At 39.9% G+C, this 27,130-nt stretch overlaps 1 protein-coding gene across 1 annotated transcript in view; it reads right to left on the bottom strand.

Annotated features, from left to right (window-relative positions):
* LOC105191177 (elongation of very long chain fatty acids protein AAEL008004) overlaps positions 1-17,467 on the bottom strand; it is a 37,647-nt gene extending 20,180 nt beyond the window's left edge. The window contains exons 1-2 of the mRNA XM_011154393.3: positions 16,637-17,467; positions 2,875-2,949 (exon numbers count right to left, since the gene is read on the bottom strand). Of these exons, the coding sequence (XP_011152695.1) occupies positions 2,875-2,935 (61 nt within the window). The 5' untranslated portion in view covers positions 2,936-2,949; positions 16,637-17,467. The remainder of the gene's footprint in view (positions 1-2,874; positions 2,950-16,636) is intronic.
* Between the last annotated feature and the right edge of the window lie 9,663 nt (positions 17,468-27,130).

The following is a 27,130-nucleotide window of genomic DNA, read 5'->3' as shown; positions in this document are numbered from 1 at the left end:
TAAGCAACTGGAATAAATAGTGTCAAAATGGCCCACGCATATATGGAAAAGCAATGGTTTTAAAAATAAATAGACATTACATAACAGGCAATATAATAAATAATAATAATTTTATAATATAAGTTCTCTCTTGGATAGTCATCCCTGAGATGATATACTTTTTATGTTATAACTTTTGATTGGCGTTATATTTTTAATATCTCATAATTGTTTCTTGGCGCACTTAATTTGCACCTAATTTTGACATAATTGGTTTTCGGTTTTACGTGTTGGTTAAAGGTTTGTTTCATTTGGGGGCGGCTGAGTTAACATTAAGCTAGCCCCCCCCATTATTTTATTTTTTTCTGCCGAACTACACGAGCACCAAATTCAACATTTAGATATCTCGACAAGGCATCAAAAGACGAGTGTTTTGAGACTAATATCGTGAGAACACCTAATTTTTTAAGACAGGTTCTCGCTTGTGACCTGCATGGCCTGCTGACGTTTAAGTGCGAATTTTTGCAAAACGGGACGAGCACCTAATTCGGCGTTTGGATATCTAAACAATACATAAAAAACGAGTGTTTTGAGACCAGTATTGTGAGAACACCTAATTTTTTAAGACAGGTTCTCTCTTGTAACCTGTATCGCTAGCCGACGTTTAAGTGCGAATTTTTGTAAAACGGGACGAGCACCTAATTCGGCGTTTGGATATCTAAGTAATGCATAAAAAACGAGTGTTTTGAAACCAGTATTGTGAGAACACCTAATTTTTTAAGACAGATTTTCTCTTGTAACCTGGATCGCCAGCCGACGTTTAAGTGCGAATTTCTGTAAAACGGGACGAGCACCTAATTCTGCGTTTGAATATCTAAATAATGCATAAAAAAACGAATGTTTTGAGACCCATATCGTGAGAGCATCTAATTTTTTAAGACAGGTCCTCTCTTGTCACCTGCATGGCCCGCCGATGTTTAAGTGCGAATTTTTGCAAAATGGGACGAGTACTTAATTCGGCGCTTGGGTATCTCGACAGTGCGTGAAGAGACGTTTAATTTGATACCATAGCCACGAGAGCACCTAATTTTATAATATAAATTCTCTCTTGAACAGTCATCGTTGAGATGACATATTTATTTTGTTATAACTTTTGAACGGCGATATATTTTTAATATCCGTAAATTGTCTCTTGAAGCACTTAATTAGCACCTAATTTTAACATAATTTGTTTTCGATTTTACGTGTTGGTTGTACGTTTTTCTTATTTGGGGGGGGGGCTAAGTTAACGTTAAGCTAGCTCCCCATTATTTTTTTTTGTGCCAAACCGCGCGAGCACCAAATTCGGGATTGTAGCACCTAATTAGCACTTAATTTTGCACCTATTAGATATTTTATTTTCGCTGTGGGGGGGAGGACTAACTTAATGGAGGTCATATCCAATATGGCGGATCAATCATGATAATTCCCGTATTTTCGAGAAGAATAAATTCACTCGAACTCCACGTTCAGGTTTTCTAAGTGCCGACTGCAAATTATTCGCAAATGGCATCCAAAAACAAGTTCGAAATATATGCAAAAATTGCAAGGTCGCATTATATATAAAGATACATGTTTCGATAAGTACCATGAACTGTAGAAAAATAGTGGAAAAATTCGATAATTGAACAGGAGAGAAAAAAGATGGAGGCATGAGAAAGGAGATGATAAAAGACATTGAAGAATGAAAAATAACGAAAAAATTATGAAAAATGAAAAGAAAATGAAAATTATGAAAAATGAAAAAAAAAGCAAAAAATTAAAAAAGCACAAAAAAATAAAAAAACAAAACAAAAACGAAAAAGTGGGATGTTAAATCCAATTGTCAACCTTCTCGAATCCACAAAATACTTGTAGGTGATGCATTTTTAACCTGGGGAGTACATTTTTAACAAATGTATTCGCGAATGTCAAGGATAAGAATTTTTTGCATATATATAATCCGTCATATTCACCAATGTCAATTTCTGAATTATAATGAAACATTCACATTTAGCACCCCTGAAAATCTCTATAAAAGTAATAGCAAGATCATACATATATTCTTTCACATTTTCAATGGGATTTGCATCGGGCGACTGTCAATCCAATTATTTGGAGGTCCTTGCTGCTACAATACGCCGTCACTGGACGCATTATTGACATCATTGCATCCTTGTTCTCATCGAGTACAATGCATATATGTATTTAAAAATTTTATTTAATAAATTTTTTTATAAATTAACCCGACCACGCTGCTCTTACTTGACCGACGGTATGTCCGTGAGAATATACGAGTACGTAATTAACTCAGAAAATACGAATAACATATCGGGCATCATTCGATCAAGTTCGAAAGTTACGTCGGTATATAATCGTGACGATGAGACTGTTATTTAAGTTGGTTAAGAGGTATTTTTGTCATTTAAGGGATAGTAGTTTTTAAACTAGCTGAGTAATTCTGTCTTTAAATGGCAAGAAACAAACAGAGCACACTTGCCGTCGCGGATCAAAGACTAAACTATTATATCTACGTCAAGCGGTTGTGACGCGCGATCGTGACCGGCACTTTTTCCCCGGAGATGACCAATTGGACCAATGGAATGTTGAATAAACGCGCAGTAAATAAAACGAATTGTGAGAACACGGCAACGCACGCACGTTAGCAGCGACATTTTTGTCGCGAGCAAGCTCGAGTCTTTTCATATTATTCTCATACCGTCAATCCGTTAACTTTTACGAACTAACGGGGGATAAAATTTTCCAGCTGCTAGAGATCGGCGATGCTTCAAGGAAGACGAGGGAGAACGCAGGGGGGAGGGGGAAGTATGCCGCACAGCTATGCGTAACACACCGCAAAATATAAATCAGACTTACCGGACTGATTGTCCATAAGGTCCCTGTAACTATGCATCAGGTTCGTCACTACGCTCGTCATCTTGGATAAGACTCCTGAAAGCAGAAGAGAGCAAGAATCACTTCCTGTTCGGTCGCCTGGAAAAACGCAGGAGAGAAGATCCGCTCGTTACTATATAACGGAATGCGACGCATTAACAGTGTAATAAATGTCAGATGATAGCCGGATCGCGACGCGCGCGAATTTGTGCGTTTGTGCGGGAAACCGGCTTTCCTTCTATCGCGCGCACACGAGAGCCCTCCTTGTTGCGAAATCTCCAAATACGCGGAAGAAAATAGGCCCGAGCCGTGAGACTGCAAATTTTAATGATACCTTCACGGCTGTGTGTAGTGAAACGTGTGTCAACGTTCACACCGCGGCGAGAAATGACATTTCCGCGATGTTTGCCGGAATCATTTGTTCCCGTTTCGTTAAACACCGTACGGACGCGCCGAGCTGAGCTGGACAGGTGTGAGCCGATTTTGCAGCGCGCGAGGAGGAAGCACGAATTTGGCGAATTGTCGCAAAATACCTTCACGCTGCGCATTGCGCGTCGAATACGAGCGAGAAGGCGACCGTCCCGCTAGAACTTTTCCCGCCGAGAACGCAATGTCCGGCGAAAGCCACGTGTGTGTGTGTGTGTGTGTGTGTGTATGCCCGTCTATAAATAGAATGCGATTATCCGACTTTTAATCTGGAGCACAATGTATCGCGGCGGCACAAGGGCGCAAGTGCGAATAATAAGGTGTTTTAACGAGATTGGCTACATTTCGACGGAGTTCATCTCACGCGGGCTTCGTTCGCGCCTCGTCCTAATTGTGCGCGTCGAGTGTTGCGGAATGTGCTACTCGTTACTAGGTCGAAATAACGGTAACTCGCAGAATGTGTCCGAGGTTCACATTTCGGGTCTTTAACGACGACGACGACGACGACGACGACGACGACGACGACGACGACGACGACGACGACGACGACGACGACGACGGACGACGACGACGACGACGACGACGACGACGACGACGACGACGACGACGACGACGACGACGACGGACGACGACGACGACGACGACGACGACCGACGACGACGACCGACGACGACGACGACGACGACGACGACGACGACGACGACGACGGACGACGACGACGACGACGACGACGACGACGACGACGATGACGACGACGACGATGCCGCCGTCGACGACAACGACGACACTGCCATTGACACACTGGACTCTAATCTTACAATCGGTGTAAAGGCGGCCGTGGAGAGCATAGCCGACCTTACGTGGGTGTATTTACGCGCTCGATTGCGTTAAAGTGAGCACGGACGTACGTACGGTCGTACTCGTGGTTAATTCATATTTGATAAGTGTACTTAGGGCGTGCATAGCGAATCGGGCGACATACGGTACTCGTTTAAGTGGTGTAAAGACCGCAACGAGAAAAGCCTTATTTCCCGCGTGGAGCGTCGTCGAATGAGAATTGTTCGTCTGCACGTGACGTCGTCGTCGTCGTCGTCGTCGACAGATTTTCGCGTATCTAACGGACGTTGGATGGATCGCTCGCGTAATCTCTAATCGGAGTCCCACGCCGTCTGTAATCAACGAGCGCTACTCTGATGAAAATTTCGCATGCTCCGACATTTTCTTTCGCAAAAAGGGAGCGCTAGGTGACTGAAGTTTCTAAATTACAGGGGACTGATTGATGAATAGCTTTTAAATGGGAATTGACTTACACAGAGAGACAAATAAGGTTTTATTCTTTACTTGACTTTGAGAACTTGGCCGCTTTAACGGACGGAGTAATTAATATTACTCTCTATCGTTTCATTCAATTTATTTAGAAAGGGCGCGTTTATTATTCCGAACCTTTGCGGACTTTTCCTCTCTCTCTCTCTCTCTCTCTCTCTCTCTCTCTCTCTCTCTCTCTCTCTCTCTCTCTCTCTCTCCCTCTCTATATATATATTAAAAAATTCCTTTTTCCAAATTTCTGAGCCCTCTTCTGAGCTTTCTTTTCAGGATATATTCAATACATGGCCGTTGAAAAATTGAGAAAAAATAATACCAGTCGTGTAAGACCGGCACACGTCCATGCAATGTCGGAATCCAGTTGCAACTTCCTACGTAAGTTACTCTCTCGTTCTCTCGATATGGATAGCTTCCTCAGCCGATTACGCATATTATTACGTAAATACGTATAAGTGTCGGCGACGGCACTTCGAACTAAGAAGGAAGAAAGGAAAAAGAAGCAACACGAGAGACCACAGTACGAGGGACTGCCACCTTCAGCGTGTTGAAGCAAAAGTCGGTCGCGAGAAAGTCACAAAACACACGATTACGACGACGTCAGAATCAATTGCACCAGAGCTAGATAACGTAATCGTCAGACAAGCAGAAAGAGGAAAAAAAGATAATGCAACAATGCTGCCACATTATAATTTTATTAACTAGAACTCATATGTTTTTATGGTATTCTTTAGTAATCATCCACAACGGTCTCTTTAATGATCGTCCATAAATAATATACATACCTAAAAAAAAAAAAAAAAAAAAAAAAAAAAAAAAAAAAAAAGATTATACAATAAAATTTAACATTTATGTAAAGCTATTTTACGCGTTAGAATGTAATTAGTCCATCTTAGATATTACATGCAGAAAGATATTTTGTCGCAGTAAAATATTTTTCTGCGTATAATATCTAAGGTAGACTAATTACACGCAGAGAAAAATATTCTATTGCGACAATTAGACATTTTCTGTTCTGTGAGGTTCAGTTGCGGTAGCAGAAAATTCTATTTCGCCAACTGAAGAACTATTCACACGCCAACAATTGCTTTCGATTGAAGGAACAGAAATTTTCGGTCGCGAAAATATAGTGACCACAGCAGAGTACTCGGCTACTCTTACAGAAGGCAGGGAACTATATCGTATGTGCAAAGAGAAACGAAATCTCTGTTACTGCGACTGAAAAGATTTGTTTAAAAAAATTAAATAACGCTGCCATAATCTTGAACCCGTTTGTGCGTTTGTTTCCTCCATTTAAGTACACGGGAACACTTTGTTTTATCCATATAAAGACAGTCGATAATATGAACTATAGGTTGCGATGAATGAAACTTGTATCCTTGACAATTTAATGTTCGGCTAAAGTGACAGAATACATTGTTAAGACAACAGAAACCTTCCAACGGAATTTTTCTGCTGTTACAACTGAATTTTCGGTTGACTTCTGAGGAGCCGAAAGTTTCGGTTGTCTTAATTGGAATTTAGTTGTATCAACTGAATAGTTTTCCACATATTATGTGATACGTGCGATATGTTAAAATAGATCTAATAGCATTTACTGCTAATATAGGTCAGTTAAAAAATTATTATAAGTCAATTAAAATATAAGTCATTTTAAATGCATCACGATTGTTATATCAGTGATCAAACAAAAAATGTGCGGCATCAAGATTCCTATTCTTTGCAGTTTTGTATAATGATGCCAGAAGCAGAGAATCTCTGCTAAAAATCCCCACTGATTAAATAAATAGGAATATATATTCATAAAGTAGTATTTGCAACCAGTTGAGCATTCTAAATTGTTTCGGAAACTTTGTTCTTATCGAAATAAATAACGTATAAATAGACGAAAAGTCAATGTGACAAAATTATGAGAAAATTATGAGAAACGGAAAAAAAAATTTTTTTACGCATATCGTGTTAATTTAACGGTTATTTATTGATTGTTTGGGCGAGAAAAAAGTTTTCGGAGAATTTAAAAAATATATTCGATCGATTGCAAGTGTCTTTTTATAGATGTGTCTTTTTACTTCGATCCGTACGAGTTTTCAGTGTGGACTTTCTCATTTTTGACGCCATCAACCAAGAGTTCCGTGGCGAAGGACCAGCAGTCTTAAAATCACTGTATAGATTATAGAAGCTGCTCTGTATAGAGATAACAATCACGAGCGATGACATTCACGAGAAAGCGATAAGCGACATCTGATGATGATGCGTATTGTACGAAGAAACGAAAAAAAGGTGATTTAATAAACTTTTTCAAGGGCGCTTGTTTGTAGAAGTGATACGAATGAACGCAAAATTCGAGCAACTTCGCAATTTTCTATATTAAAATAGTCTTTAAAATAGCATGTCCTTCAATTTCATGCAGGTAGATAGGGTTAGAGTATCAATACGTAGACTTATCTAAATATATGTAAGACAAAAGTGAAAATTATTCCGGTGATATGCGAAATGAGTAGGCGAAATCAGTAAAATAATCGCGCTAATCACAAGTTACTTGTATTGCGAGTATATTTTCTTTAGGAAAAAATTTTTTTTTTCGAAAATCGGTCAGTTTCTTTAGAGTTCTTTAGAGAGTATTTGAATCGATTCGAGCGGAAATGAAAGAATTCTAGCTCATCAAAGTATCGCCGATGTCGAATTTTCTAAGTCCAATTAAGAAAAAATTTTTTTTCGAAAATGGGTCAGTTTCTTTAGAGTTCTGGCGGCTTCCCGAAGAGTTCTATCGATTTTCCTTATGACTTGAACCGATTCGAGCAAAAATGAAAGAGTTCTAGCTCATCAAAGTATCGTCGATGTCGAATTTTCTAAGTCCAATTAGGAGAAAATTTTCTTTCGAAAATCGATCAATTCCTTTAGAGACCCTTCTGGTGGCCCCTCGAAGAGTTCTATCGATTTTCCTTATGACTTGAACCGATTTGAGCAGAAATGAAAGAGTTCTAGCTCATCAAAGTATCGTCAATATCGTATTTTCTAAGTCCAATTAAGAGAAAATTTTCTTTCGATCAATTCCTTTAGAGACCCTTCTGGTCGCCCCTCGAAGAGTTCTATCGATTTTTCTTATGACTTGAACCGATTCGAGCAGAAATGAAAGAGTTCTAGCTCATCAAAGTATCGTCAATGTCGTATTTTCTAAGTCCAATTAAGAGAAAATTTTTTTTTGAAAATCGGTCAGTTTCTTTAGAGTTCTGGTGGCCCCCCGAAGAGTTCTATCAATTTTCCTTATGACTTGAATCGATTCGAGCGGAAATGAAAGAGTTCTACCTCGCTAAAGTGGACGGTTTTGTGAAGTTGGCCCCCCCTTTCTTCAATTGCCTTTTTGACTGCTTAAAACGCCAGAACTATTTCTAAAACCGATTGAGAACTCTAGAACTCTTCGGGGGGCAACTGGAACTCTCATAATTTTTTTCAAATTTTAATAATGAGGAGCCAGCTTCACATAGGTGTTTTTTCGACTATGAAGCCTTCGAATTTAGGTTGATTACATCATACGAGAGAAAACAGCTTATATACATCCCGTATGATGTTTCTCTCGAGAATGATTAAAAATCAGACCCCCTTATTGGACACGAGATCCGATGAAAGATTCATCGATAAAAATGTTGCAATCTTTAATCGTTTGACTCGATCATAAGACTCGACTAAGGCCGGGATTACGATGAACTTAACGTAACGAGACGCAACGGGACGTGAAGTGACACAAAACCTAAAACACATTGTTTTACTAGGTGCGCAACTAAGTTTCCGGGTTTCACACATGGATGACGCTAACGACACATGTAGTCGACATACATGTCTGAAGTGTTATTTTTATAGCTTGGACATCTGTTAACAATAAATATTCGTAATACCAACACATATCGCAACACAAAAATATTTTTTCTAACAACGAAGATGTCGATTTTTGTGCCAAATAAACAGCATTTGCGGGAAGCTTTGCTTTTCTGCTTTAACTTGAAAAAAAGTGCAGCTGAAGCACGTCGTTTGCTTGAGGAGGCCTACGGCGAACATGCACCATCGAAAACTACCTGTGAAGATTGGTTTAAACGCTTCAGAAGTAGCGATTTCGACACTGAGGACAAGGAGCGCTCCGGAAGACCAAAAACAAGCCGGAGGACGCCGATCTGTAAGCGTTATTGGATGAAAATGATATGCAAACACAAGGTCAACTTGCGGAGGCATTAAACATGACTCGCCAAGGTATTTCCAAACGTTTACCATTTGCCATGGGAAAAATTCAAAAGGAAGGAAAATGAGTGCCGCATGAGTTGACTGAGAAACAGATGGAAAATCGAAGATCCACTTCCGAAATTTTGTTTTTGCGGCATGAAAGAGTTTCCTGCATCGAATTGTTACCGGCGGTGAGAAGTAGATATATTTCGAGAATCCCAAACGCAAAAAATCGTGGCTTTCACCTGGCGAAGCATCAACATCGACGGCACGGCCAAATAACTTCGGAAAGAAGACAATGCTCTGCGTTTGGTGGGACCAGAAAGGAATCGTGTACTATGCTGCTGTTGAAAAGAAGCCGGGCGAAACTGTCAATGGACATCACTACCGACAACAACTGATCAATTTGAACCATGCATTGCTCGAAAAACGGCCTTGCATCAAAACGCTGAAATGGGATCTGCTACCGCACCCGCCGTATTCGCCAGACCTGGCCCCTTCCGATTATCACTTGTTCCGGTCGATGGCGCATGGCTTGGCTGGGCAACACTTGGCCAATTTCGAAGAAGTGCAAAATTAGTTGGATGAATGGTTTCGGTCCAAAGACGCGTCGTTTTATCGTTGCGGTATTCATGTATTGCCAGAGAGATGGCAAAAATGTGTAGCTAGAGCGAGGGACGATATTTTGAATAAACCATTTTTTGTATTTCTCTTGAAATTTTCCACTTTTCATTGATAAAAAAACCCGGAAACTTAGTTGCGCACCTAGTATATGCGGCTAGTTACAATCGACTTTACGTAACATGACGTGAAATATCGGAACTTAACGCGACGTGAAGCTTGCCAATGTCAAGTTTAGATGTTGCGTTCTGTCAAGTCGGACTGTTCACGTGACACTTTCAGCCAATCAACGTTGCTAGGTTATGCCCGTCACCAAACTGAATTCTTCTTCGAAAAATATCTCTCACACCAATGGTTCGTATTCGTTTCCTCTTCCACAGTTGAAGATACAAATACCCGGCCAAAATTAAATTTACAAATTGATAATGCCTCACAGCAGAATTCATTATTTAGGCACGTTACGGTGATCGTAATATCAAATATAATCTCAAACGTCAAATTCACGTCACGTCACTTCACGTCCCGTCGCGTCCCGTTAAAGTTCCTCGTAATCGCGCCCTAATTTATGCATGCAGTGCACAAAACATGCGACAAGCAAATTATTAACATACAAAATGCAAATATGAAAAAATATAAATTTTAGTTCACACAATTTTAGCTTATATAAAGTGATTTAAGTTCAAAGGTGGCAGAAAAGGGGGAAAACAAAAAGACACTCGAGTCTATCTACCGTGGATGTACCGTGAAAGTGTCTTAAAAGCTACCTTTATCATAGTTAATAATATATTGCTGCGTAATCATATCGGAGATCGTATCCCACTCACGTTCTGACGTATTACCGGGATTATGAAAATTTTTGGTTCGTGGTTTATCTCGATGACGAAATGTCACTTAGAAATCCAAAACGAACCTTCGACACTTATGTACGCGAATTTGTGACCTCTCTTTATGCAGTTACTAATTAACCATGTCCATAATAAATATTTGAACACGCATTTAAACGTGTCACGTTTACTACGATTATAAATAAGTAAATATATCTATATATAATAAATAAATATAAATAAAAATTATTTTTTCAACGATCAAGTTTTAAGAAGCTGAGAAAGGAGAGAAACAGTCATTTTCGTTTGGTTTCAAATAATGTATGATTTAATAAAATATTAATGCAAAACTTAATAATGAGTTGTTCGATGTTGAATATCGTGAAATATGCCACTTGGGTATAAAAAAAGAAAAAAAAAGAGGAAATCGATCCTTATACATATTTCATTGATTTTTTATATTATATTTTTTATGTATACTACCATAATATAATATCTGGATCTATAATACATCTATATATGTACGAGGGTAGTCCTAGAAGTACCTGACCTGACAAAGAAAAACACAAAGAAAACACAAAAAATTTGGAAAAAAATATCTTTATTTCTCTACATAGTCTCCCTTTAGCTCAATACAATTTTCCCAGCGGTGTTCAATAGCTTCGATACCCTGTTTATAGTGGGAATCGTCGAGCTCCTCAAAATAGCCATCAAGCCACCTTGGTCCATTGTTTTGACTGTTTCTTCGTCTCAGGTGTAAAGTGATGGACCCATGTTTCATTCATGGTTATGAATCGACGCAAAAACTCGGCTTTATTGCTGCGAAACTTCACCAAACACTCGATTGAAACATCCTCACGACGCTGTTTTTGTTCCAATCGCGGCACCCATCTTGCGCACAGCTTTTTCATGTCCAAATTTTCAGTCAATATGCGATGTACAGCACTTTTTGAAATGCCTACCATGTCTGCTAACTCGCGCACTTTCAGTCGACGGTCATCCAATACCATTTTGTCGATTTTCTTCACCATTTCTGGCGTGGTCACCTCATTTGGTCGACCACTGCGATGTTCGTCTTGGCAACTCGTACGACCTTGTTTAAACTCTACCATCCAATATTTTACTGTTGTAAACGAAGGAGCAGACTTATCCAGAGTAGAATCTAGCTCCGCTTTGATATTGGTTGGACTGTGAAGTCTTTCAAATGAAAGTATTGCATCACATAACGATGACCAATTTTTTCCATATTTACAAATTCACTGAGAGAGTTCACTATTGATGGCTGCCAAACAAATACTAAACAACGTAGCGTCGTCAAACTTCAAACTTAAGCTTTATAAGGTTGGTACTTTCTACCATAGTCATTCTTTTCAAACAACAACCGCTATCTATACATCAGGTCAGGTACTTCTGGGACTACCCTCGTATGTGCGTGTTTGGCGATTAACGAGAATTGATGGTCTATTATCGGTCAAATACAAGTTATTTGACGTTCTGATGAGTCGCTAATTTGTACACAAAATATATGTTTATCTTTCATTGCAATGAGATATATCGAGAATTTTAAGACGATCAATCTTGAGTGTTTCCTGACAAACTTAATTAGTACAATATAACGAATCGTGAGATTACGATAAAATTTTTCATGAATCTACGGCGCGGCATGTTATCGACAATTAGATTATCGAGTTTATCATCCAACGTCATCCATGAATCACAATAGTGTATCGCGCGTATCATGTAGTAATATTATATCGGCTTTTATTTTCTCCAAACGCGACGCAACTTTGTTGTCTTGTATTGTCGAACAACGATATTGAAAATCTTTGTGAATTTTTAAATGTCTAATTTACGGTGCTCTCGTGATCTTAAACTTTGTAATTCTAGTAGCAAAATTAAATAAATAAAAAATAAATAAATAAATAAACAAAAATAAACATGCAATATTTACAATGGTTAAATGCTACGGTGTTTAATATTTAAGTGAGCTCGGCATGCGTGTATGGCTTCATGTCTCACTCGAGTATCATAGAATTTATTGCGAAGATTACTTACTACTAGACTGCGAAATATCGTACTCGATCATCAAGATTTAATCATCAAAGCGTAACGAGTGATGGAGAACAGCGAAGATAATTGCAGACGGCAAAATCTTGAGGTCTTGCATACAAAAGACTTCTCGCAGACTATGTTCAGTGAACTCTAACCGCGTCGTTTAGCAAACAATGAAATTAGAACAACGGAGAAGAAACGAAGACATCTCGGAAAATTGTCGAGCAAATCGAGACGAGAGGATACGAGCGTTCGCTTTAAGCGAGCCGTAATCTCGCATCATTAACGGATCGATTTGCGATTGAGAACAGAAAGTTGCGTACGCGCCTTTGTAGTTTCTTGCAAAGTTGATACGTACAAACGACACGTAATAAAGATTAAGCAATATCGGCGAAGGCTGATCGGCAATATTACCGCTCTACTACGTTCGTATTGAGCGCAAAAACGCTGCACTTTTCGCGCGACAATAAATAACGTTTCAACATAATGGATGCGAGCGTCGGTCACAATAATTACCGCGAGTTTCACGCTCGCTTTGAAGTAATCGCGATTGGATTACATTATCGCGCATGTCAGGCAACTGGTATAAACTCACGTTCGATCGTTGTCGTTTCGTATGCAGATGCAGCCGGAAACGCGTGTCATTAAGAAGCAGCTCCGCAACGATTTCGCATGAAATTTACTTATTGCAAATATATGTCGTAGTGATAGATGTTAAGGGGAGAATTACATGCGGAAGGCCGTTTTCAAGACCATTTTTACGAATTCTTTTAACAGAAACGGTAAGATCAATGGACTTGAAATTTTCACATTGCATTCATTAATATTTAAAGTATAAAATAAATTTTATTCAGTCACAAGAACCAATCCAATTTGTAATTATAGATAAAAATGCGGTCATCCGTTTGCGAGCTCTATGTTCGCTGTCGACATAATTCCGGGTCTCTCTCTCTCTCTCTCTCTCTCTTTCACTACTCTGAAATCAAAAACTAAGAAAGACTTTTAAAATATACGGTTGCCATAGCCCGCACTAAGATGAAGACAGTGAAGCCAATCTGCGCGTTTAAAATATGTACTTTTCATATAGATAATGGCAAATTTATTTTGTATCTTGAACATTAATGAATACACTCTTTCATGGAAATTTCATTGATCCTACCGTTTCTATTAAAAAAAATTCCTAAAAATAGCCTTGAAAACAGACTCTGTTTTAGAGTTCCGCATGTAATTCCCCCCTTAAACATTACTTTCGCCGTGAGTATTGCTCTGTATTCTACGAAGTTTAGAAAAAAGGGAGAGACAGAAAGACATACAATACAAATTCGCGCATTCGACGCTGACTGCGCGACATGTAAGGAAATGTCTTTTGATGTCACGGCTGTTGACATTTGAATAATAACATCGTTGACCGCGGAGTTAAAAAGTTGTCATTAAAAAGTTAAATTTACGATTTTCATACTTTACGCAACGATCCGCCGTTGAGGAACCAGTCTCTTCTCTTCTTTCGTTAATCATTACATTAGCACGCAACCGCATGCACGATTATGGCACGTACATTTCATATTCATACGGCGCTTTGCGTTTTTCCGGGCCGCGTTCTCGCAGCACAGTCGGCGGTTTCGATTAATCTCTCGCGAACGAACCGGGCGCGGTTCAGTAACGACGTTACAGCGTTACACAAAACTCGAATTTCACTTGAACTCACATAAACGCGGAATAACGCATGAACTGAGGACCGATAGGGAGGAAAAGAGGAGGGACGGAATCCGGCTCTTGCCAGAACCGCGAGCGCCAGTCGCGTTTTCAATAATGCGATCGCGCGGAAGACGCGTACGCGAGTACGTGCACACGATATTATCTGATCGCCGATAACAGCTCGCAACGAACGTGAATCACGAACGTGTACGTTCGTGATTTTCTCGATCGGGCAAGTCACGCTAATATCACAAACAAACTGAACGCGCCAAAATGGACACGCAGTTGTCGCCAGCGGAGAAGATAGGTTCTTCCCCAGCTTCGTGTCCGTAAATCGAACAGCGCTTCGAGCGTTATGTTCGTTTGAAAATCATCACAGCTTGGCACGGAGAACTTTTCAATGGGTATCACATCTCGTCGAACATATCTGAGCATGACCGTTGCCGAGCGATCAGCGGACGCGGGAAAGACGCCCGTTGCTGAGCAATAACTTCAACTTTTTTAGCCCGCGTTTTTTCACGAGACAAGTCTCGCGTAACTCGATTTGAAGGACGTGAGATTATATCGCGGATAAAATTCCACCTCCAGTTTCTCTGCCACGATTTGCGGATCGTTCGAAGCAGGCCTGACGCATGCCCGTTATACGAACAGTCGCAGCCGACTACTCCTCCGTCCCCTTCTTTTTTCCTCATTTTTTCCCCTTTTTCTTCCCGAAGACAACCCCGGGCCTCTGGTCCGATAGTTAGTGCAACTGTTGCGGCAACAGCGCGGCGGCGCGTTACCGCTCGATCTCGCGCGCTCCTCGGCGCGCGGTTAACGACGGCGGCGAATCGCCGCTCAACGTAAGAGAGAAAGCGCCGTGAACATTCGCGGCGGCGGCGGGTCTCAGTAACGAGACTCGGTCGTTATAACGAAAGTAAATTTTGTCCAAAGCGCAAAGGCTGCGCGCCGCGGCGCGTCCATTATCGGCGCACGGCGAATTGAGTCGTCGAGTCGAGCGCGCGGACGGTTGCAAAATGCACGCGCGCGCGCGCGCGAGAGAGAGAGAGAGAGAGAGAGAGAGAGAGATAGATAGGAACGGTCGCGCAATTGGACGATCTCGCGATTTATCCCGGTCAATAAATTATCTCCTACGGACGGTTCTCTCCTCTCCGTCGGTCTCTCCGGCGCAACGCCGCGAACGCTGATAAAGCGCGAAACGCGCGAAGGAGAGAATCGCCACGTGCCGTGCGTCGCGCGTAACGACGCGCTTTCTTCGCTTTTCCATTTCCTCTGCGCACAAATGGTCCTTGGGAATATTAATTCTCTGGAATTTTTCGAGTCATTGTCATTCGAAAAATATTGAATATTACAACGTAGATTTAAATTTCATTTACATTATTAAAGCCCTCAACACAATAGATGTTCTGTTTGCGTAAAATAAATTAAGGTCTCCGCTGTATAAATTATGGATGCATACATGCGCAGGCCAATATGACGTACATGTCGTTATGCACAATGATCTATGAATAAATATGTATGTATATGTATGTATGTATATAATATTACAGGTGAATTTCTTCTTCATCAAATTATATCCTCGATACGATACGAAAAACTGCTGCGCGATCGGTTAGGTATCTTTTTGGCCGTTTCAGCGGTGATAACAAATGAGATTTCATTTATTACGGGCCCATTGCTAATTTCTGCGAAAGTTCTTTCTCTCAACGGTTGGCTCGCATCAGCCTGAAGTACTCGGTCTCGAGAAACCTGTTTTAGTTCTGTGGTGTTCCGTAACTTAAAAAGTTAACCCAGCATTAACATATATGTAAATTGTCGCGAAAAATGTCGAGTTTTATTAATATTTCTCTCATGCGCAGGAATTGGCTCCTCTCGGGAACAATGGGACGAATCTCGCAAATGTGAATCGAGACATCGTTGACACTCGTTACTCGAGATAAGTCGTCGGTCTCATTGACGAAGCGTGACGAAACGATTGAAAAATCCACCTCCGCTCGAGTGAAACGTGATCTCAATCCTAGCCTAGCCTAGCCTAGGAGTTTACGGATAACACGGAGGACCAAATTAGTTCGGGGCTTTCGAAATTTCGGGGGAAACACATGTCAATTAGGAGGAGGAAACGAGAGATGTGTGTCAGAGAATGAGCGAGGAGAGGCAGGAAGGGTAGAGACACAAAGAGGGTAAGAACATGGGAAAGAGTGACAAGGCGAAGGAAAACATTGCTTATCACTGGATATCTGAAGAGCGTCTGTGAGAACGGAGGCGAATCACTGGCCGACGAATCGATAGGCGGCAAACGCCGTCGGAAAAACGAGTTCTCTCGGTCAAACGTACCTCGTATTTCGGGCCGCTTCTCTCTCCCTCTCTCTCTCTCTCTCTTCCATTCACTCACTCGCTCGCTCGCTCATTCGCTCGCTCGCTCGCTCTCTCTCTTTCTCTCTCTCTCTCTCTTTCTTTCTCTTTCTCTCTCTCTCTCTCTTTCTCTCAATCGATCGTAGGCGCGTCGCTTAACCTCAAAGTACACGCGTACGCGCCGGTACACCGCGTGCACGTTTCTCGATCACGCGATCTCATGAAGCAACGGTTACACCCACCTGCTCCTCCACGTTTCTCTTCTGCCCGTCGCGACGCGGCACTCCGGCTTCCTCGCTCGTCCGCGTACGATTCCGCCCGCCGTCTTCGACGAAGAGCCTCCTTCCGCGAGCGGCACACGCTTCCTCTTCCGGTATAGTCCGGCGAGTCTGTCAATCTCGCAGCAGCTCTCTCGCCGGTCGGACCGTCGTGTCGCTCTCTGCGCGCGCTCTCTCTCTCTCTCTCTCGCCTTCGGTGTCACCTGCTGTGGTATATAAACGCGCGGGCACGCACCGTCCGCGTAAGAACGACCAAGCGCGATGACAGCCCTGGCGGTGGCGGCGGCGCCTCTTCTTCCGTGATTGTCGGTTACTTCCCTTCAGCAGCAGCAGCAGCAGCGACGATGACGACGACGACGACGACGGCGGCGGCGGTGGCGGCGGCGGCGGCGACGACGACGGCAACGGCAACGGCAACAGCAACGGTCCGTTGTCGCGGTGAAGCGAGATGAAGTACGCCGCAAGTCAATCTGCGAATGGGTTATTATCGAAACCGACGAGCGCGCGCTCGTCGCTTCTTCTTCTGTCACCGTCCGACACGATACGATAAACTCGAATAACGACCACTCGTCGTCGGTCGCAAGTTTTCTTCGCGTCGGCCACGCGTCGTCTTCCTCCTCCCCGTCGCTCCGGAGCGGACACGGGTTAAAGGGGGAGGCGAAGCGGAAGAAGAGGGACGGAGATGGAGGAGAAGGACGGGAGAGAGGTAGACTGGCGCTAAGCTCACACACGCGGTCACGCTCGAGCGGTGGTCCCCGCCTCTTATCACCGACGCTGCCGTCCGCTGCCGCCCGTCCACTGCCGCCGACCAAGTTTCTCGTTCGCCCGTACTTGTCTAACAGTCGAACGTCCCCGAGCCCACCCCGACCGCGTCCGAGCCCGCGTCCTACTACCGCCGCCACCGCCGCCGCCGCCGCCGTTGCCGTCACCGCGCCGGCGGTTGCTTTCCTACGTCTCTGTCTTTCGCCCCTTCCGGAACCCAGCGCGCTCCCGTCCGCTCATTTACATCCTCTACGTTCGCTACCCCGTGTAACCCCGCGAGCGCTTCCGCGTCGGCTCGTTCCTGCGCGCGATTATGGGCGGGATACGGACGGGCGGGTCGTTTTCGCCTTTTCTTTCTTTTCTCTCTCTCTCTCTCTCTCTCTCTCTCTCTCTCTCTCTCTCTCTCTCTCTCTCTCTCTCTCTCCGGTCTCCGTGTGATCGACACAGCGCGCCGCCGCGCTTCCTCGGCGGCACGCAACGAATCGAAACGGTGCCGACGCTCTCTTGTTTGAGCGGTGATACTCGAAGCTCGCGCGACGGAGCTGGTGTCGACGAATGGCGATGACGAAACGATGAGAGCCGAGGAGACCGCGGCGACGACCACCACCGATGAAAAGGGCGCGGCGGTGTCGACAAGAAGGAGCCGCGTCGTGAGGCGCTTCGCGGAGCAGGCGCCATCCCACGGCGCTGACTGCAATCTTCAGAGGCGTGTTTGTATTTCGAGCAGGGCGGCGACACGGAGAGTGTGACTTTGAAATATTTCGTAAACGCTAAGTAAACGCTTTAGATCTGCCTCGGACTTTCCTCGGCGCGACTCGGAAAGATGCAAGATTGACAGAATAATGTTGGACAATCGAGCACAAGCGGGATGTCGGGAGAGCTGGCGAATTGATTGGATTCCAACCCAATTCTTCATTCAGCCGCGACATTCTCGACGGATCTTGGGCATCCGGAAGTCTCAGGTATTTCTCGCGCATTTTAATATCTCATCTCGAATAATAAAAAAAATAAAAACATAGAAAAATAAAAAAAAATAAAGACATAAAAAAATAAAAACAACATAAAAAACATAACACAACATGAAAAACATAAATAGCATGAAAATAACAAAAATAACATCCAATAACATAAGAAAGGGACAGATATACGCACACGATATATCTCGATTTGATCATGAACTAAAAGAGCTATTCCTTTTGTCTCCCCTCTGTCTCCCCCCTGCTGTTCGAAGGTCGCAACCTAAAATATTACTAAAATTTCGCATAAAGATGGACTGCTTTTTCGTGTCGATTTTTTATGATTTGCCATGTCAATGTCATTTGCCGAGAATGTTGAACGTTGAAATGTTAAATGTTAATATATGTAATTTATCTATTGTGAATCCAAAACAGCTAAAAAACAGCTGTTGACATTTTAAAGGGGAAGTTACATGCGGAATACCGCTTTCAAGACTGTTTTTACGAATTTTTTTTAACAGAAATGGTAAAATCAATGACTTGAAATTTTCACAATGCATTCATTAATGTTCAAAGTATAAAATAAACTTTATTGAATCACAAGAACTGATCCAATTTGTAATTATAGATAAAAATGCAGCCATCCGTTTGCGAACTCTATGTTTGCTGTCGACATAATTCCGGGCCTCTCATTACTTTGAAACTAAAAAATGAGAAAGATTTTTAAAATACAGTTGTCATTATAGCTCGTACTAAAATGAAGACAGTGAAGTTAAGTTTGGGAAAATAATGACTGTACAAAAGTATCGAAAAAAAGTATGGAAAATGAAACTTTTTTTCAGCTTGTAATCATGTTTAAAAAAATGAATAAAATAAAATATAACTGTATTCGAGGCGAAAACTACATGTCTACTGTATATTGTGTAAAAATTTCAAGTTATTCAATTCGGTAGTTTTTGCGTAATCGTGTCGATAGTTTAAGAAAATGATGTTTCCAGATAAACTCGTTTAAAGTTCTATGTATACTTTCCATATAGATAGTAACAAATTTATTTTATATTTCCAACATTAATGAATACACACTGTGAAAATTTCAAGTCCATTAATTCTACCGTTTCTATTAAAAAAATTCGTAAAAATAGTCTTGGAGTACGGCCTACTTCGCATGTAATTCCTCCTTTAATTATGTAATTCCTCCTTTCTCATCTAAATGGTAGGGATATATAAATGATCCATCCGGAGATTGGCCTTGCTATAGATGTAATACATATGCACAGAGAAAGAGAGAGAAAGGGGGAGAAAGAGAAAGAAAAAAGATGTCCCCTCTTTAGTTACACCCAGCGAAAAATGACTCGCCGATCGATGTCGAAACGATGTTGTTCTGACATCGTTTTGAAATTAACTTTGTCGCCGGGTAGTTCGCCTCGTGAACTATTTTCATCAAAATCATTTCAATCATTATTCATTATTTTCAACGCAGAAAGTATAAATCGCATCAGAGACCGTCGTGGAATCTCTGGAAAATTTCTGGAGATCCTTGCAGAAGTTGCAGAGATGTAAAGATTTTAGTACTTTTGCGTAAATAAGTGAAAAGAAGCCGATACTTCTCGCTGCTGAGATTACCATAGTCAATCGCGGCAAGTCGCGTTAGATCGACACTATGTTTGTCGTTTTGAAAACACGTGTTGGCTGAAATGACAAGTTGTTTTAGTTGAAAACTGACTGATTGACCAAATCGAGATCGGACTTGGAATTTAACGAAATATACGATCCCGGCTGTCTCAAAAAAGAATGGAGTTGCGCAATTGTCTTCCTAAGATTATATAACTACGATGTATGCCAACTCTGTGTTTATCGATGTTATACGTTCGGCAGTGTTCAGCGAAAGCGATCTCTTTGACCGGTCTCCCTCTTTACTAAATAATGCTGATTGCGCATTACTTAATGGAATGTCGGAAGACATGGGAGGTTGGGAATGCGCGACACGCAGGCGATCGTAAGATTCGAAATGTAAACAAGATTATTTCAGCTCTAATTTTTTGCTATATGAACACGCGAACGTCACATCACACGCAGCAACGTCCTTGAAACAGGTGCGAATCAAATGCTTGAAAAATTCAAACGTAGAGCTACAGTGGCTACGTTCAGCGGAGAAAGCTGCTTTGTAACTACTGTAAAATTCGTGAGTTCTGATTGGTGCATACTTTTGGATTCAGTCAAATTTAAGAGCACACGCCAATTAGATTTACAAATTTTGCAGCAGTTGCAAAGCAACTTTTTCTACTTTTCTGAACGTAACCAATATTCTAGCTGTGCTAACAAGGGAGATTTGAGAAACCAAAAATTCCAAATAATTAGAGATTTTACAGGAATAAAGTATGTACGATCCTGAATTTTTATTTTGGCTCAAAAGCGAGTTTCTAGGGAAAACTCTTCAAAGAAAACCCGTTTTCTTTTTTCTATATTTTTGCTAATATCTCTGAAACTACAAGAAATATTTAAAAAATGTTAAATACAAAATTGTATAATGTATAGTAGCCTCTAACATTATGATAAACGATTAAAAAACAATTAAGAAAGTTTTTTTAATTTAAAAGTAATGTGACTATGAAGTACTCAACATGTCATATCTTTGCTAATCTCTGAAACCTCAAGAAATATTTTTAAAATGTTAAATACAAAATTGTATAATAGGCGCTAACATTATGATAAACGATTAAAAAACGATTAAAAAACGATTAAAAAAATTTTTTTTTAACTTAAAGGTAGTGTGGCTACACTGAGAAAAAATTGTATTAAAATTAAATAAATCTTCGTTCGAATACGACTGTGAATATATATATATATATATATATTTAAATTTATTTAAATTTATTTAAATTTATTAATATATTTATTTAAATTAAGCAATTATTTTCTTCTAAAATTCAAGAAAAAGTTTATATTCAGAACTCTCTGTATTTTATCTCTCTGTATTTTATTTTAGAAATTAGTCGCTTAATTTGAATAAATTTATTCACAGTCGTATTCGAACGAATTAAGATTTGTTTAATTTTATTACAATTTTTTCTCAGTGTATGAAGTATTCAACATGCGTCTAAAACACGTCATCAACAATTTTTATCGGAAATTTATATATATTTATATATAAATCCGCATATATACATACACATACATGTAATTTAAAGCGGATAAGTTAAAGATTCGTGTTCGCTTTGCATCTGTTCTATCTGACATGCAGATAATTCCTATTAAATATAGACACTTCAATCTTTACTGACATGATGAAAAATTAACACGAACGACGTAGATGTTGTTCTTTGTCGAAGGTAGACCATGAGTCAAAAGATGACGGCACCGTGATGCAAATATACATAATATACATAAACACTCGGTATCGTGAATATGTTTTTATGGCGTCATGAATAATAAAATTCTTAACAGTTCTGGGAAACGACACAGTGCAAAACGATGCAGCTACATGGTGCTTCCTACGGTGCCGATTTTTTTCCACAAGGGAAGAGTTCGTTCTATATTACACAAAGTTCTTCGAGAAATATCGCGAAAGCATCGATGACGAGCTTTCGAAGGTCTCTTTGATTTATGGGACACTTATAATTTCCGATAATACACGCACATAAAACATCGACATGTCTAAAATTAATCAAACTAGCGTTTGAGGAGGCGGGTGGCATGGCCTGCTGAAGAAAGTTCCTACTCATCATTAATTGGGAAAGAGGCGGAAGGATTGATCTCATCCAGTGGAAGGCAGTCTACTGACAGGATTAGTTACAGAGAGCATCGTGCTCTGAATAAACACTTCCCACGATTGGGTTACAGGACATGAGCATGTGCGGAGGAAAATGAAGTGTATACGGAAGACGAAGAAACACTGTTGCATCTACTTTGTTACTGTGAGATATACATGTGACTCAAAGAATCTCAAGCGGAAGCTGAAGAAGCGGATTCCTCTCGGTGATGCACACGAGATAACCTGGCAAAAGCTCATTAGCTTTTTTGAGGAGCTTTACAAGGCGTCTGTAAATCATCAGGGGCACAATAAGCCCTTTGGGCTGCGGTGTATGAGCTTTTTGAACGCCACGGGAAATGATAATAACAATAATAACAAGCCGGGTAAACTTTTTCTAGGTGCTCAGTGCTCTTTCTCGTACGGCCAAAAATACGGTGTTTGTTCGGTCGTGTTCTTTGAAATCGTGCTAATGATATTTGCGCAAAGACGATACGCGGTGCATTCATTATCTCCCGCGTTCTTTCGAGTACTCGCCGTGGAGTGGTTCAGACTCCAACCGCGACTGCAGGAATTGCTGAAACTGCAATTGTGTCAACGGTTGCGCGTTCATACATTCACTTTTTGCCTCTCGGTGACATGACATTGCACATTGTTCCTTAATTGCGATTTGCGTTAACTCTTGGTGTAATGACATAATTCTTTCTACTTTTTTCCAACAGCTTCCTGTCCCATATGATAGCCGTTTATTAAAATTGCGATCTCGTACTTGGAAAGTCAAGTGGCTTTTCATTACGATTGGTGATCTCCGAGCCAATTATCCAGGCAATTGAAGACATTTTGTTTTATTTTGCGGAAACGAGTGTAATCATTTTATTATATATCTATCAGGCAAGAAATAGCGTTTTTCATTGGTAGTTTAAAGATAATTACGTTTCCTTTTTCACGTACGATAACGAATAATCATGCAATTTAAACTCGCCAGACGCAGATTCTGTCAAGTACAATCGCGATGCAGAATATTTCTTTTATTTAAAACACTACACATATTTTATAATAGCATTTACACCTTTTCTCAATGTTGGCTGAACAAATCTCTGAAAAAATATGCGCACGCGTGATTCTAAGAAGAAGAATATTTTTAAATCTCCCTCTCTCTCTCTTTTGAATATTTATTCGCAGGCTTGCATGCATTGAGTATAAAACAAAGACGATGATTAAAATCAAGGTAAAGATAAATGACTGTGTTTCTTCTACAGCGAATTTATGTACGTTATTCTCTCAAACCTGTGTGATAAATATTTTTCGCATTTATTATCTTTCTTGTGAGGTTTGCAATTAATATTTGTTTTTAAAACTTTTTGGCACTTCAAATCCCGCGTCTTTTCCTTTACCTTTTCGATACAAAGATCTGAAAGCGTACGTGTACAAAATGTAATATTATCTAGTTAAAAACGAATTACAAATGGCGTTAAGAAAAAATTATTTCATTATTTATCTTAGACATATAAGAAGGAAACATTTTCCCGGAGGGAATATGAGAGGATATGTACAGCCTTGCATACACCAGGCTCGAAATCGAATACGTGAGTCCTTGTGTAATTTTTCAGTGTTGCTGTACTGGCGAGGTTATCGTTATACAATTTGCAATGCCTTAGCTGACTTGTTGCTTTTTACGATGATATTCTTACTTAAAGCGCTCTTTTATTCTGCTAGCGCGTTTATGGAGAATCATCCGCTTCAAACGTGCAGAAAATTGTGATATAAGATGCCGTCTATTTTTATTCTCGATTTCTCGTGATAAACAGAGATTCAGATTCTTAAAACAAAGAATGTGGGATACGTTGCAACTTCTAGTCGATAATTGTGTTGTGAGATCGCGCGTTTTCTCTTAGCCTCTCTCTCTCTCTCTCTCTCTCTCTCTCGCTCTTGTTCGACTGAATATAATTTACTTATTTTATCAGCGTTATAACAAAATATATAGCCAAGTGTAAGAACTTGATCCAAGAAGAAGGTGGTGCACGTTACATACGTGTTTTGGTTATTTTCACATGCATTGCAACCGATTGCACACGCACGCACTCGGCACTCAGCGGTGGCTCCTTTATGTTGCACAGCGCGGCTCAAGAGACTTTCACCGCTCTCATGTACTTTCACTATTGAGAATATTACCATTGCCTCTGTTTCACTTGTTCTCAGACCGGACGCACAATTGGGCTGTATTGCTCCTGCAGCAGATCTGCCGCTCCGCCGCCGTTTTCATTACCGTTGTTCGCGGATTACGCGCCAGCAAATTATAACGAGCTACTGAACTTATCTGAATGAGTTTCCAGAATCCAAAGACTCTCGCCTATCTTCTTCCTTTTTCGTCGATTGGCATTCTCCCCGCACGTCTCTTTTTCGTGTTAACCCCTCTCTCTCTGAGACCAACTTTAAAGAAACTGTCAAACAGATAGTTATATTTAGATATTTAGTATACCTCTCTATTCGAAAGTTTCCTAATTTTCTATATTTTTTAAATGAAATTAGCATAATGTATCAAGTGTATAATTTATTATACTCTCAAAGACATAAAATAGAATTTAAGACTTGTGTCAATTTTGACTTATAAAATACTAATGTGTGTTTTTCATAATTCGTAATTTTACAATAATATTGCATAAATTAATTTCCAAGATATGATCCAAGATATTTTCTATCATCAACGTCGTTTCTACCATCCCGACACTTGATATTTTAGTTTGTCGGTAACCTGTTACCGACCTTTGTAGATAACCTATTGTCTACTACGTGTTACCTCTTTCAAGTTTTTAAGAGGTCTACAATATCGATAGCATCAACTTGATCTACAGACGGTCAAAAACGAAATTTCAAACGAATATAAAAAATTAATCTTCGAATCTCAGGTAAAATACCTGCTGAGCAGCTCTTATGCTCCACATGTTTGGTGTTATACTGAAAATGCATAAAAAGTATCGGAATGGCGAAATATCTCGAGAACTAAGCATTTTAGAAAAAAATGTTTCAGACAAAAGTTGTATAGTTTTAAGGACATCAAATAAGTATACAACGTGTCCCATTTTAATGTCCTACCCCGAATAACTCTTCGATATTGAAGTTTCAAGGAAAATAATCTGAATAAAAGTTGTAGGGATTTAAATGAGCTACCTTATGATGACCTTGGCTTTGACCTTGACCTCTATTTTCAAGGTCATTTGAAGGTCAACTTGCGTTTTTTAAATGGGAACTTATTTTTTATTACACTGTTGTTTTCTACTAGTTAATTTGAACAACTTTTCTCTAAAACATTTTTTTAATTGTCTAATATTTTTTGAGATATTTGAGGAAAACTTGATAACTTTTTCAATATTTAATTTACGATATTTTGCTAACTATTTGTCGGAAGAAAAACTGGTACTAGACTTTCTTGCTTTATTTAGTCTCAAGAATATATTGTTACAATAGCGTCTTGACTTTTGTTAACTTACTGATTTTTGGAAATTTCAAAATCATCGAATTAACAAAAATCAAATTAACAATATCACACACTTTCACTGTTATTGAACGCACCTGTTGCCATGTCGACCAATCTTTAAAAATGTTCATACCTAACTATGCTGTTCTAAATTTTTGTGCTCCAACTTTCCTCTTCTCGATGCCATTGGTTGAAGGTTGGTCATCCATTTTCACAGCACTTAATATTTTATTTAACAAAAAATGAACACTATGATTGCATTATGATATCACTGATTGCACTATCACTATTCTTACACACTACATATAAACACTAAGTAACACTTACATTACATTAATTAATGATATTAATAAATTATAATGTTGATGTGACATAATATAAATATAACATATTTAATGTTTACTGGGTAACTTAACCCTAAACTACGCACTCGCGGAAGAAACTCGCGGGAAAACAACTACGGAAGACACAGATATTTTGCGCGGGCCCCTCCATGGATCCTCTGTCATGCGTTTTAAACCGTCAGTGGTTTTTGACATATATGTAGCTCTACGTCACTTCAGGCATGCGTTGTAGCGTGGGAAATTCTTTGGATCACCCAGCACTGTGTCTAGCAATATATGAAGCTAATAAGATATGAATATATTGAACTTTAAACTCTAAATCTTGAACTTTAAATTCTAAATCTTGAACTTGTTGCTAGATATAATTACTGTCATATAATGGTAGATTAGGTCATTCTGAACAGAAAGCCTTTACCATTTTGCAAATAAGTACGCACATTTTCAAGTCATCAATTAAAAAATGTGATAATTTTCAATCATTAATAACTTGATAACTATTGCGATTTCTGCAAGATAATACTTGACTTTTCTTTTCAATTTAATCTGATTAATCTGCATAATTTTTCGTCTGCAATTGTAGTAGAAATAGTTTAATCATCTACAACGAAAATAATCCTAACGTAAATGAGAAGCTATTTACAAAATAGAAATATATTTCCTTTAACACGTTCATTGCCAAACTGAAATTTGAATTTCGTGTGGTGGCCAAAGTCATTTTTTCTTTTATTTATTTTTAGTCACTTTTTTGCACGATTGAACTGGCATTGAACTGAGTCTTTTCGAGGGTCCTGGTTTGTCACTCATAATAAAAAACAATCGCGTGAACGGTCGTTTGGTGAGGGGCCGCAACACGCGATATCGCGTAAACGGCAATGAACGTGTTACGGATAAGGCTGTAGTTGTAAATAACGAAACTGTTTCTATAGTAGCTGTACTGTAACTGTTCAAATGGAATAAGCCGTACAACTTAATTTTCGTAAAATGATAAATACATTTAATTATGTTGTACATAAGTAAAAATTTTTATTTTTACAAAACTTTTTTTATCTTATAAATCGAAATTAATTAAATATTAGGATTTAAATAGTTGACAGCAAGATATCATCGCAAAGGCTTTAAAAATCCTTTACCCTAAAGAGAACGGCAATTACAGTAAATTCTATATAGAGAATA

Source organism: Harpegnathos saltator, unplaced genomic scaffold (assembly GCF_003227715.2).
Source record: "Harpegnathos saltator strain DR-91 unplaced genomic scaffold, Hsal_v8.6 scaffold691, whole genome shotgun sequence".
NCBI lineage: Eukaryota > Metazoa > Arthropoda > Insecta > Hymenoptera > Formicidae > Harpegnathos > Harpegnathos saltator.
This window is presented reverse-complemented; position numbering and strand designations above follow the sequence as displayed.